This window comes from Acipenser ruthenus, chromosome 4 (assembly GCF_902713425.1).
Source record: "Acipenser ruthenus chromosome 4, fAciRut3.2 maternal haplotype, whole genome shotgun sequence".
Classification (NCBI taxonomy): domain Eukaryota; kingdom Metazoa; phylum Chordata; class Actinopteri; order Acipenseriformes; family Acipenseridae; genus Acipenser; species Acipenser ruthenus.
Window position 1 is genome coordinate 70,733,080 of NC_081192.1, and position 14,747 is coordinate 70,747,826.

At 42.7% G+C, this 14,747-nt stretch overlaps 1 protein-coding gene across 2 annotated transcripts; it reads left to right on the forward strand.

The window, feature by feature from the left end:
* The first annotated feature begins 357 nt into the window (after positions 1 to 357).
* LOC117400172 (tumor necrosis factor receptor superfamily member 16-like) lies at positions 358 to 11,365 on the forward strand. 2 transcript variants are annotated; one of them, XM_059022717.1, is made up of 6 exons: positions 358 to 1,409; positions 5,525 to 5,657; positions 6,015 to 6,377; positions 9,127 to 9,337; positions 10,576 to 10,724; positions 11,026 to 11,365. In XM_059022717.1, the coding sequence occupies exons 1-6, from the start codon at positions 1,344 to 1,346 to the stop codon at positions 11,328 to 11,330; spliced, it is 1,227 nt and encodes a 408-aa protein (XP_058878700.1). In that variant the 5' UTR covers positions 358 to 1,343; the 3' UTR covers positions 11,331 to 11,365. The 2 variants fall into 2 exon arrangements, with proteins under 2 accessions (XP_058878700.1, XP_033855532.1); XM_033999641.3 differs by having other exon boundaries at positions 360 to 1,394.
* Positions 11,366 to 14,747: the final 3,382 nt, after the last annotated feature.

The window sequence follows — 14,747 nt, forward strand, 5'->3', positions numbered from 1 at the left end:
TGTTGGCCAATGGCTTCATCAATGTTACAACACAACTCAAACTGGGTCCGGATAACCCCAGAGAAGAGGAGCCCAGAGAAGATGGCGCCTCCTAGAGACACTTAAATCTCACAATAGCCTTACATCCAGTCCTGGGTTTTAGAAATTATCTTGTTTAGGTACATTATTGAAATGACTAAGTGCCAGAAGTCTGAACAGTCACAACACCTGGTAAATCTGCTCTGAACTGATCACATTTATATATCATCAAAGCATGAATAAATCACACCTTCTAGTCTGTAGATTTACTAATATCAGTCGTTTATGCAGCAATAAGGGACGGCAGACTGTGGCTGCATTGGATCGGAGAACTAAACCGACTTCCTCAAGCAGTTTAGTTTTGGATACGTTACAATTACCGCAGATTATCTGGCGATTGTTTTGCTCAGCCCTCACATATTTGGGGCTGCTGAGCACTGTGGTCCCACAAGGCGTAACTCTGCCCTTGAACCTGCTGCTGCCCTGTTGGCGTGGGCCCTCTGCTGCATGTACTGCGGAGTGCTGGATACTTCGATGGGTGTGGGAACATGCTGTATGGTTATGACGGGCCGCTGTGTGGGCGAGGAGAGTCTGGGGTGTCTTCTGTTCTTAGGTCAGTGTGCCGCATGGGCTTCACTGGAGGGGTGGGGCAGCAGGACCTTTCGTGCATCTGTCCGGGACGGGAGGGAGAGAAGCAGAAGCAGACAAAAAGACAAAGAAAGAAAGAAAGAAAGAAAGAAAGAAGACACACAGTATCTGAAACAGAGAAAGCGGCTCAACCAAGAAAACAGAAAAGAGCAAATCCTTTGGAATAAATAACAGACCTCGTTTTTTTTCCTTTCGAAGACGGGGAAGAAAAAAAATAAGAATGTTGCCGTTGTTTGTTTGTTTGTTTGCATTACTCGCAAACCTGGTTCTTAAGGAAAAATACACAAAAAAGTTGAATTAAATTTCAGAACTGTGTTTTGCAAGCGGATCGGATCGGAGAACTAAGCCGACTTCCTCAAGCAGTTTAGTTTTGGATACGTTACAAATTACCGCAGATTATCTGGCGATTGTTTTGCACAGCCCTCACATATTTGTATATATTATTATTATTATTATTATTATTATTATTATTATTTATAACAGATGAGACGACTGTTTTTCATTATCCGTTTCTGTGGAAAGCAGCCAACTATTTTATTAGATTACTAGCGGCACGCCTTGCTCTGTTTTAAAAAAAGACTTATTTACAAATAAGGGAAGAAGAAAAACGCAAGATCCTGGATTTCTATGATTTTTTGGAGGAACCCCAAAGTTCAGTAACTTGATCAGAGACTGCAATGGATTCGAGGAGGATCGCATTTTCTTGCTGTTTCCTGATTCTTGCAAAGGTACTGTATTTAAAAGTAAAGTTACAATTAAAGAAGTAGCGACATACCGTATTGCATGTAATATACCTATATCCATAGGCATATCCAAATTATATATATATATATATATATATATATATATATATATATATATATATATATATATACACACACACACACACACATATACAGTGCCATGAAAAAGTATTTGCCCCCTGTCTTATTTTCTGCATTTTTGCATATTTGACACTGAATGTTATCAGATCTTCAACCAAAACCTAATATTAGATAAAAGGGACCGTGAGTGAACAAATAACACAAAAATTTGATACGTATTTCATTTATTTATTAAAGAAAGTTATGCAACACCCAATGCCCTCCTGTGAAAAGGTAATCGCCCCCTTAGACTCAATAACTGGTTACGCCACCTTTAGCAGCAATAACTGCAACCAAACGCTTCCTGTAGTTATTGATTAGTCTCTCATAGCGCCATGGAGGAATTTTGGCCCACTCCTCCATGCAGAACTGCTTCAACTCAGTGACATTTGTGGGTTTTCGAGCACTTCTGACTCATCTGTCAATAGAACATTGTTCCAGAACTCTTGAGGATCATCCAGGTGCTTTTTGGCAAACTTGAGAGGAGCATTCATGATCTTCTTAGTGAGCAATGGTTTCCGCCTTGCTACTCTGCCATGAATCCCATTTTTGCCCAGTGTCTTTCTGATGGTGGAGTCATGAACACTGACCTTAGCCGAGGCGAGAGAGGCCTGGAGATCCCTGGATGTTGTTCTAGGGTTCTTTGTGACTTCCTGGATGATTTTACACCTTGCTTTTGGAGAGATTTTGGCAGGACGGCCACTCCTGGGAAGATTCACTACTGTCCCAAACTTTCTCCATTTGGACAATATGGCTCTGACTGTGGTTCGGTGGAGTCCCAGAGCCTTAGAAATGGCTTTGTAACCTTTTCCAGACTGATGGGCATCAACAACTTTTTTCCGGAGGTCTTCAGGAATTTCTTTTGTTCGTGGCATGATATGCCTCTAGAACCTGTGTGCTGACAACTTCACTCTGATGGTAAGGGCCAAAGTTAGTCTGATTTATATTGGGCAAGTCTGGCCCAAATCAGGCCTGGTTGTTAACCAAAGTACTCAAACAGCTGACCCTAATTATCCCTTTAATTGGGTTGAGTTAACAAGGGAGGGCAATAACTTTTTCACACCTGAAGATTGCATGTTTGATTACCTTGCACACCAAACAAATGAAAGAAGCACCAAACTTTGGTGTCTTTTTTTGTCTCAGACTCCCTCTATATACTACTACAACCCACAAAAAAATCTGACCAAATACAATGTGAAAAATGTGCAAAAATGCAGAAAATCAGGCAGGGGGCAAATACTTTTTCACGGCACTGTGTATATATATATATATATATATATATATATATATATATATATATATATATATATATATATATAGTGCATAATGTATATGTTAAACCGATTGCATTCTATAGCCATGTTACTTTAAATGACTCTGCAATATGATTTTATTGATTATTTATATATAATATAGCCAGCTATATTCAAATTAAACCAAATGTATATCACTTTTTGTAACTGTATACTAATATAGGAATCCACTGTACAATGGTGTAGAATGAGGGTATATATATTAGTTTACCTAATCACCGAATATGACCAAAATTCCTGCTGTATAGTGTGTATTCTGGTGTCCCTTGGTATTGGCCCCAGTTATAATATTCTCTGTTTCTCTTTCTGCCTGCTGCCGGGGTGTCAAGACAGACCTTCCCAAATATTTATATTAGATAATGCAAAGCCAAGCTATTTCTGTCCCGAAGAGTAATCGGTCTTCTTTAGTACTCCACTTTGTTCATATAAAGGAAGGGCTTGTGAGTGTACAGTATACTTGGGTGATGGTTAAAGACAGTGGAAAATAAAGTGAACTGGACAGACGGCGAATTGATACTGACTGGCATTCTGGTAAGAGCGGCCAGGTAAATATTATTGATAAGTCTTTGCATTACTTGGAAGCGGCTGGCTGTCTTCAATTACAATCTTAGTAATCCATCCCTTTGTTTCTGTCCTACAAATAAACTTAAAGAAAGAGACTCTTTGTTGAAACTGTCCAATGTTCACAGCTCTTTACAAGACAGATGCCTGCTAAAGTAAAGTTTAGGCGATAAGATTTCTGTTCTAAGTCTTAACTGCACAATAGGATAAAAGGTAAGAGTGCGTCTGAGAGGTGATTTGAACCCAGCTCTTCCTGTCTTTAACCACTGGGCAAAATTGTCTCCTGAAATAATAAATTCTTTGTTCACTGGAGTGAGACAGAGTGAGAATGTCTGAAAGGAATTTGAGACCGTCTGCACTCTAGGGAGCTTGCCTTTGATTCAGTTTATATGTTTGTATCGCTAACCACAGAGAAGCTTTCCAGGGAGTTAGTACCCTGACTGGAGCTTGAACCCACACCTCTCACTTTGCTGCAGTCCAGTGTTCAAACACAGCCTCCTGGCCTACAGAGGACCATTTGCTGTTTAGGGTCAATGTTTGAGGATCTTAAAATAAATAAATAAACAACCCTCCTCGCACACACCTTTCTCAACTCTAGAGGTGTCCTGTTTCAGAGACCATGGAGAGGCCCCGGTAGCACACATCAGGTCACTTTACACCATTGTGTACTGCCTGTTGAGTTCAAAGGACTGCAACCATTACAATTCAATTACAACCGTTACTTGGATAAAGCATCCGAAGCACAATTGCAACCTGTATTTTGATGGCCTGCTTAACTAGTTTGAAATGGTGCCCTTCTTTTTAGTCTAGTGCTGCTAGGTTTGAAATTGAGGTGGTTAACTATAGGAATAGGTACTGTACGTTTAAAAAAAAAAAAAATACTTTAAACGCTTAACCCCAGTCCTAACGTGGTTAATATGTTGTAGAAACTTTACATCGTCCCCATATACCATATAAAGCAACTTTCCATTTGGTCATAAGGCATCCAGATTTTGCTCTGCAATTCACTCTTAATTTTTTCACATGCGGGCATTAGACAGTGTGCTCTAGGACCAGGTGGAGGAGGCTTCCAGCTCAGTTCCTCACATGTTCCTGAGGTGACGCTGGCAGCCCCCCTGTGAATTTGTATAAAGATCAGAGGAATTTTTAGAGAGGGGAGGGCAGTGAGACATCTGTTTGTTCCCATCACACAGGCCCTGGGGCTGCCCAGTGCTTTTACAACTATGTGCATATTTAAGATTAGGGAGAGGGAAAGAGAAGGAGAGGTGCTAGAGGAAACTCTCGACAAACCTGGAGTGTGAAGGGACATCAAAGACTCCCCTCTGCCCAAACAAAACCACACAAACAAATAAACCCCGTCCTGTGATCTCCTCTATCACACAGGAGATAGTTTACAACTTAACAAACTGTGAAGCTGTTCACATCGGTCTGGGATATGGGAATCCAAGTTAAAACCTTTCTTCTTTTCTTTTGCTTCAAGAGCCTAATTAAAAACATTCGTCTCTCAATAGATCTGCAGGGGCTCCTTGTAAATCAACATTCAGTGTGGCCCTAAACCAGACTTCGTAGGTGCATTAATATGCATATCATTGAGCGAGAGCAGGAACTGCTTTGGTCTGTGGCCACCAGCACGGACTGCATTAGCACCTATTATAACAGCAGTCTACTCCTGGGTCTGCAGTTTACAACTTTATCTTTTAAAACCATCAATGTGAAACATCTTCGGAAGTTTCAAGTTAAGGTTGCTAACATCCATCAAACGTGTTAATTACCAGTTTTGACCCTTTACGTAGTGGTTTGTGCATTTTATTTATTGCAAATGAATCTGGAGTGAGCAGCTCTTGTATAGCATGAGTCGTTTTGTGTTCGCTACAAAATGTTCCTATGTTAGCTACTTATTTGTTTTTCCAACCCATATTTATTTATATGTTCTGTTTCGTAACAGATTGAGAGCACAGAGAAAGTCAGGTCTTCTTGAACGGAATGGAAATGCAACAGTGATCCACACAGTCTACAGCTTGCTATGACACTAACACTTTTGATTCTGTTACCTAATAACAAGTGGAGTTGACCAAGTGTTGCCCTGGGCGCAGTCTGAGTGTGTCTGTGCTTGAATCGCAGGTTGCTGCGGGAGACACCTGCGAGAGTAACCGCTTCACAGAGGATGGCGAGTGCTGTGACCTTTGCCCCTTAGGATTTGGGGTCACTGTCGAATGTGGCAAAACAAACACTCAGTGCAAAGCCTGCCAGGAGGGTAAGTTTCTGGGAACTGTGGTGTATGCCTACAGGGGTGACCTGCTCCACACCATCTGGTGGTCAGGATTGTAGGCTGGCATCGCAGTAGGGGCGGGTACTCCACTCAGGGCCAGAAGTGATCTAATACTCCAGCATGGTGTTAGAGGGAGGGAGGGGGGCTGAGCCTTTGGAGAAGATGTTGCACTGGCTGGGATCCAGTTGAAATACCAAAGAACAAATGTAAGAGTACATTTGTATTGTAATGTGTTGTTAACGCTGGCTTGTATACTTGTGAGATTTCTCCCTAGTGTTGTAAATGCACTATCCTCGTATCTCTAAATCCCTAAGCAGTGTCTCCCCCTGCTGGCTATTGCAGGTGTGACATTTTCTGCGCTCCCTGGCACCCCCTGCAGCCCGTGCTCGCTCTGCCCCCAGGGTATCCAGGTGACGGGTCTCTGCATGGCCACGCAGGACACGCAGTGCAACTGCGGCGACGGCTTCTTCCTCAATGTGGTGAATGGCTCTGACCCTCTGTGCGCTCCCTGCTCGTCCTGTGGGAAGGGGCTGGGTGTGGAGTGGGAGTGCAGGCCTCACTGGGACACCAAGTGCAAGGCCTGCCCAGCAGGAACCTACTCCGAGGAGAACAGCCAGACTGAGACCTGCCTCAACTGCACAACCTGCCAGGAGAGCGAGGTGCAGATCCGCGAGTGCACCGCCAACTCCGACACACTCTGCATGGGTAAGACAAAGACACACACTAACGCTGTTTACACTTACAGCTGGGACTTGAGTTGGGTTAGGTTCTGATCAGATTAAAATATTCTTATCATTTGAACCACCCTGTTTACACCTGAGCACAAACCTAAGATGGTTTTGGCTCCATAAGCACGCGCACAGCCCCAGAACTGTAATGTGTGCCCACTGGTGTCCTATCAACCTTGTGTAAAGACATTTTCCCTCCCCAAAACACAGATGCGGAAGTGTTTCTACTTCTTGGTGTTGTTCCATACTAATTAAGATTATTTGCCATCAGAAAGGGAGCGAATCATTGAAAACCTGCATATTGGTACCATCAGACTCCTCTGATATGTAATTAACACCTGTTTCTTTAAATTTCCACTTCCAAAGTCTCTTCTTCAGGGGTATGTGGACATTTAAAGAAACAGGTGTCAAAGTATATGTTTACACGTCAGTCCGACAACTCTTCTTATGTTAAACAATAACACCAGTTTATTTTCTTACCCATGAAAAATACTTCTTTTTGCTATTCAACAAAAGTGAAACTCATTTATTGAATAGTTAAAAATAAACATCTGCAGCTTTCAAAAAGTCCTCCCCCCAGAACTCAAGTCTCAAGTTTATTCACCACATACTACAGTGCATCAGGGTCCTATCTGATACAATTAAAAAAATAAAGCCTTTCATATATCATGGGGTGAATTCAGTCCTTTGTTTAGAAGTAAATTGCTTTTGGACCTGGAGCTAGTGCTTATACATATAGTCACATCATGACACATATGATGATAAAGCCTATACATTTAAATTGAATACACTTCCACAAGCTTGTGGCTTTATTTTATAATTGTATAATTGTGCCGTGATTCATAAAATTAAACATTTTTATTTTCAGGTTTAAAAACAGCATACTTTTATTTTCTTACCGACTTTACTGGAATTATTTTTTTAAATTCCAGATAGAGGTACCCAAAAAAAACATTTCCTCATAATGATACGTATCAAAATACGATCACAGGTTACGTTTGTAGATATGTGTGAAAAGTATTATTTCTGACAATAAAGTTTCGTGGCAGCTAGGCATTTATCTCACATAAATTATACGTGTTTCAATGTCTTTTGGAATCCTCTGCCTCTGCCTTTGTTTCTCTCGGCGTTCTGTCAATGATATCTTTTGGTTCTGTTGTCTGAGTAAAAATCCCAACTTCCTGTTGCTGTTGTCTGTGCCTGTTTGACAATGCCCACGAATGTACGTGGCAAACGTGAACCGTCTCGGGAACCGGTGTGTTCACAGTAGAGCAAAAAAACAGACCAAAGCCGTAGCAGAGCCCCCCTCTGGAGCAGACCACTTTCAGGACGGCTGCGTTTCAACTACAAAAAAATACCTAAGCCTGTTTAAGTGGCTATTGTAAATGAGGTATAAGACGCACACACACAGATGAGAGTACTTCTGATAATATTAAAGTGGCTGTTGGTATTGCTCATATTGAAATATATGTAATAGTAGAGACTTCTAGTGAAACTTTTTTCATTTATTAGGTTTCTTTTAGTATTTCTAAAATCAACACTATTGAGTGTTTTAGTAGTTACAGATAATTGTGCTCATGTTTATTGCAGAAACTCAAGAACGGGGGGAGGGGGGGTGGGGGGAGAGACATATTTACAGCTGTCCACTTGTCCCAACTACATCTAGTGAAGATTATTTAATCCTCTCTGCTACTTTGGTCCCCCCACCCCTTTTGTTCCCTATCTCTGTCTTTCTTACATGCTTCCCTATTCCCCTGGAACTGTTGAATCTGTGTGTTTGTAACAGGGTTGAAAGAGGACTTGGTTAATCAGCACACAAAGTTGGAGCAGCTCATATGTGAGGTGAAGGAAAGGTCATGACCTATGGCCACTAAGAAGGAACAGCAGCTTCCAGGGCTCTGGTCCTTAAAATAGCCATTCTGGAGCCAACTGGAGCAGGGGGGTAAATAGTGTGCAATAGCTGTGAGTCAGGAAAGGCTTATACCCAGCAATTTTATAGTTTCAGCATTGAATCCTGCTGAATGGGAAAGCAAATAGATCTATGAGGATAATGGTGCATCTATCCATCTAAACTTTCCACAACTTTAGTAACTCCTGTGGCAGCTACTTGGCCAGTAATTCATAATTGCATATCAGTGCTCGTCAAGTGTTTAAGAGCAGAGTAATCCCGGGCCAGGCTTGCCCTCCCCCCGGTCGGCGCATTAACACCCGCTCGCCACATGGCCTTTGGAATGTTAGCCCTTCCTAATAAGGGCAGATCACAGCCAGCCGCCAGCAAGGAGCTCTCACAGATGCATTCATTACTTCATTTTTGTGAAACAAACCACTTGGAATTATATTTAAACACTTTCTGCTGAATACTTTCTTAACCGTATTCTTGTTACTGAAAGTAAAAACAAACAAACTTTGGTAGCACAAGATTATGATCTTAATTTTGAGTTTGTGTTGTTTTTATCAGAGTTGCTTGTTTGGGGCACACTCTAGTATAGCCATTCCCCTAAACAAAGCTGATTATATTTAAATCACTTTAAATATAATCAAACTGTTGCTTTACTATATCGGAAAAACCTGATACAGTACCTATATAACCTTATAGAGAAGTCATAATTTGTCACGTGAAAGACTTCAAGGTGTCAATATTGAAGTATGAATCCTGTCAGAAGTTTCCACCAGTGTGCGTGTGCTTGCTGACTAACCCTCCACCTCTCTCCCTCTGCCCCATTCAGACAAGAAACTGATGATCTTGCAGAGACAGGGCACTGCCTCTCCAAAGGACTCATCTCGTCGTGTGGATCCCATGGAGTCTGAGACCAGCACCTACCCCAGCTCCCCAGACTTCATCCCTCAAGAGGACAACGGCAAGAACATCATCCCAGTGTACTGTTCCATCCTGGCAGCCATCGTCATTGGTCTGCTCATCTACGTTGCCTACAAGTGGTCAGTACAGCCTCTGTCCGCTCAGTCGCCGGTGTCGCCAGACTCAACTCAGTGTTTTCATGCTTTAAAAAGTGATGTGAATTTTTCCCCCCCGAGCCTGGGTGATTCCAGTCAAACCTTGATTAAATGAACAGACTGTCTTGTTGTGTGCTCTACTGCTCTGTTTATCACAGAAAAATTTGCTATTCAGCCTCCAATCTCTGGTATTTACTGAACAGTGCAGTTCTGTATACTGTATATTTAAAGGTAAAAAGATGAAATTATATCTTTTTCGGGGGGTTTGTTGATTGGGAAAGTCATATGAACAATTTCACAGCTGTGATTTGATTATCCGAACACCTCCTGGTCTCTGTTAGTCTGGGTAATAGAGGTTTTCCTGTATTTGCACAACCCTCCCCCTTCCTTTTTAACATCACAAAACACAATGTCAAATACAGTGGAAGGTCCGCATCAGGGCGGGTTAAAATCCAGAACTGTTTACATCATAAACCAGACCCTGGTATTTCAAAGTGCTTGACAGAATCCTAGTAGGGATAAGGAGAGGGATGTAGGGTTGCATCACAGTGTTTTAGCAGCTCTCCTCTGACACTCCTCAGGTTAGATTGCATTCAGAGCAGAGGTGGTAAGGTAATGTCCTCTGTATTGTTGATAGACAGGGCAGGAAGAGGAGGAGGGGGATGGAGGGTTCTCCACACTGTGCTTGCAGTGTGGATGGATAGACAGGCAGGCACTGGGCTTCTTTACGCTAGTCTCTGCCCCAGTGCTGTTGTGTTGCACACACTAGTATAATTCCTCTCCCCTGCACACTGGCTAAAGACTTCAAAGCAGAGGATTAAACTTCCCCCAAAACAGGTCCTGTCAGGGCCCCACTGTGCCAGGACACTGTCCCTCCAGGAGTTGGGGGATTTGGAACTGTTCAAAATGCTTCAGTCCCCTATTATTAAACTCATTCAAGCCTCAAACAGCACTCAAGTAGCAAGCTTGAATGGTCCGATCCAGCAGACAAACAGTGTATGCAGCATTAGTCTTGGTGTGTATGTACCAACAATGAAATACACTGTCTAAAATGCCTTCTGAGATATAAATAAGCGTAGATAATAGGGAGCTCTCTGTTTTGGTGTGTTTGGAGTTGATCACCAGCTGTATTTCCAGTGATAGTTTAATGATTGTTTTATTTCTCATCCATGCTGTGTTTAATAGTTTAATAAATAACTCACACTTCCCTCTCCACTTCTCAGCTGGACCTCATGCAAGCAGAAGCAGCAGCAGCAGCTGGCAAAAGCGCATGCCAGCGAGCTCAGCTGCTCCCCCGAAGGAGAGAAACTGCACAGCGACAGTGGGGTCTTCCCGGATACACACAGCCTGCAGGAGACACAGCAGCTCAAAGGTGAGGGGATGAGAGATGCAGGCAAGGGCTGAGGGACCGCTGTGAAAACCAGATCAGTCAAATCTAAATCTAGGTCTAAAACAGCGTGGTAAACACAAATCTCCAGATCTCCTTATCAAGCATCTAAAAAGAAAACCAAGCCAAGAAACTAGGATAGACAGGAATTCATAAAAGAGAAGGAAAGTGTTGGCTGTAAAAGGTACCAGTATTTATAGGAGAATCATGGGCTAGCAACTCACAATGCAGTCTAGTCTGGTTATTTTGCACTGTTTGCTGACAGTTATTGTTCTTCCCCTTGCAGGCAATAAACTGGAGAGCCGTCTGTACCTCAACGTTGCCCCCCAGAGGCAGGAAGAGATTGAGCAGCTGCTGCTGGACACCAGCGGTGGGAAGGGCTGGCGCCACCTGGCTGCTCAACTGGGGTATGAGCAGGATCGTGTGGACATCTTCGGGCGGGGTGAGGACCCCGTGCACACCCTGCTCTGTGATTGGTCGGCTCAGGAGGGCACCACTGTGTCGGCACTGTACGCTGCGCTGAACCGCATTGAGAGGAGTGATGTGGCCGTAGCTCTAAGCAGACCAGCTGAGGCCAGCTCTGTGGTGTGACCTGAGACAGAGAGAGAGAGAGAGAGAGAGGACTGCGGGGGAGCGGGAGGGAAGGAGGGAGGGAGGGAGGTAGGGGTTAACATATGCATATCTCCCAGAAAGAAATCCAAATGACTAGAGGTGTGAAGGTTGGAAATCTAAGAAATGAAACAGCTTGAATCTTGAGAAACTGAAAGGCGGGGCGCACCCTTTTGAAGTGACAAGCCAAACATCTGATGAGGCTGCTGGCGGAAGCTGACTGCCAAGTAAAAGCAGCAAATCTGAAATCTGCAGAAGGACCATACTTCACAGAATGAAGCGTTCACTTACTTTCCACTCCAATTTTCCCACTGCCCTGTATGTAACAGACTATTGTTAGTGCTATTGCCAGGTAATCCTGGTTAAAACCACCAAACACTATTGACGCCCAGAAAGAGAAATGACAGCCACCAAGAACTGTCCCGGGAACCTGGGATTCCAGCTGGTCAGTTGGCCCAGGGGAATCTGAAGAACAGACATGGAGAAGTCTAAGGTGGTCAGACAACAAAGTGGCAATATACTGGGACTGTAGCCCTGTGAGTCTTGGTTGGACAGTCAGAAGTACAAGACACAAGGAATGCTGTTTCCATTGAAGAATATTCTTGGATGTGTTCTAGTCTGGTATATTATAAGTTTAGTTCACATTGAACAAAATGGAAACTTAATGTTTTGAGACAGTGTGGCCCAGGGGTTACAGCTGGGGACTGGGGGCCTGTGGGGGCCTTGGTTCAAATCCCGTTTCAGACGCTGCTTGACATGTGTGTGATCTAGTGCCTCTTGTCGCAATATCTCTGGATCCAAACCGCAGCCCGCTGGAAAGGGATCTGTTGTTGTGTATTATATAAATGTATAAATATGTTTACATGTTTCAAACCTCATGTGTAAAGATGCTCTATGAATTGGGTGTGCTTACTTTCCTCAAGAGAATGGGTTAGATTTGCAAAGATATTTACTCCAAATTGTCATTTACTACATTTTTTTTCAGAAATAAATGCACCAAACTAGGAAAAAACTATTCAGAGCGTTTAGGGGCTTGTCTTAAGTTGTTGCTTATTTGTATTAAAATTGTAAGTGCGTTAAAAAGGAATTGCATGACGGTTTGGCGTAAAAATATTTGAGAATCAAGCCCAGAGTTTTAGAATGCTTTATGTGATACAACCTAAAAGTCAGACTGACTCCTTGAATTGTACCCAGTGCCATACGCATATAATACCAACTTGCAAAGAGTGCTACCCACAGTGCACTGGGCATTTCAAGAAACCCATGAGCTATTTCTAATGTATGCCATGTACACAAAGAAGCCTCTGAACTCTTGGACAGGAGTGTGCCATTCAGGGTTCGAAGCCCGACCACAGACCTCTGCACACCACCACCCTGGTTCTAGCTTTCTTTTTATATATGTTTAGTTCTTTCCATTCATTCATTCCTTCTCCTTTTTTATTTCTTACACTAGTTGCTATTTTCAAATTATTATGATGTATTTTTTGTGTGTCTGAACATGTTAAGGTCTTTTTATGGTTAATTTCATGTTAAATAAATATACAATTGCATTTTATTCTTGTATTACTGTTTGGTGGGGGGGTGGGGTTGGATCTCCCTAATCTGAAGTAGGACGTGAAACCTTGTCAACGTGTTCTGTTGCTGTTGTAAGATGACCTCTTATAGGGGGGCAATCTAGGTGGTAATGTTACAAATCTATTAACAACTAATAACTAACGACCTTAAATTAAAGGGTAAGTAACTTCAAATGAAATGTTCTTTTTTATACTGTTTTATGAATCTTTATGAGTGGTCCTCATTGCAATTACTCAAATATTGTTTGTATTATTTTCCATAAGTCTCAGTGAAGGTGCGTTGACTGTTTGAGTTCCAGAGCTGCTCTTCAGTTCTAGTTGCTTACCACAGACATATGGGTCATTCTGTGACCAATCACCCAAGAGGTGACACCCTAGCATTGCAGATTTACACCGAACTCAGTGCTAAGGGCTGTTTCAAAAACAAATTATTACATTTTTAGACTGATCCGGTCAAGGGTTCAAATGTGGTTGATGGGTCAAGGGGTCAAAAGTTATAGTGAGGTCAAATGGTATTTAAAACACATTTGGAAGACAACCAAGGAAAGTTACACCTTACCAAAGCTTTTGATCTTTGACCTTGAGGTGAAACTCCAAAAATATGAATCTCAAAAAAAATACAGTGCAGGAGGGTAATATTTTTGGTTTGCTGTGTTATTATCAGAACCCTGGTTCCCTGAAATAGAAATGTAACCATTACCCAATAGGATATATCTCTTATAGCCCAAATTACCTGAGCACTTATGTCAAAGCTGCTCCTTTAAGAGCCCTGTCTGCGCCAGGCATCGCCTCCACCCCTAGGAGATCTCAACGTCTGTCGCATAGGGATGAGCGCCACTGTTATGATAATAACCGTTTCCTTTTCAAATATAGCCATTACCGAATGGGATACAATGCCCAAGCCATTGCAAGTGAAGGACTTGCAGCACTGGCAGATGTGCTAAGAAGAAAGATAAACGGCCTTCAGGTCCACGGCATATGGCCCACAGTACAGCGAGAGAGAACCCTCATGCAGTGGATATGCTGCAAGGTTACACTGAGTAACATTAGCATTAAAACACGAGAAGTCCAATTAAGGTGTGTGACTAACTACCCCAGGACTTAAAGAGGAACACAATGAAAAGTGTGTTAAAGGGTGGAATGAGTGGCTGCTCTTAACATTCAAAACCAGGGTTCTGCTGATCAACGACATTCAGTCGGTATAATCTGGTAAAAGTATGAGGCTTGTCCCCTACTGCAGCGTTGCAAATGTCTGAGACAGATGCGCCCTGGAATAATGACCAATAGGCAGCACGGTCTCTTGTGGAGTGACCAGTGACCTTCTCTAGTGGAGGCAGGTTAGCTGGATCGTATGCAATCCTGACTGTGTCTACAATCCACCTCGACTGCCGCTGTTTGACATTTGACATATTTGTTTGTGGAACTTAGACACAAAGCAAACAAACAATTGCTCGGATTGACGCCAACTCTGGTACGGTCAGCATAATGTGCCAGTGCCCTAACTGTACAGAGTGTATGGAGTTTTCTCTCCCTGTCAGACTGGAAAGGAGGTGGATGGAAGGCCCTCAATTCCACTGGCTGGTTGATATGGAAAGCAGGATTAGTACAGAGAGTAACTTTAGTTCTAGCATCTGCAAAAAACAAAGGCTTCGCCGTTGAAAATGCTTGCATTTCACCTACCAGCTTGGCAGAGGTAATTGCAAACAAGACATCTTTAAAGACAGGCATTTAAGCTCTGCTGAATGTAGGGGTTCGAATGGCAGTCTTGTAAGTGCGAGATCTTCTCCACGCACAGTGGAAGCAGTGGCAACGATGGAAAAGCATA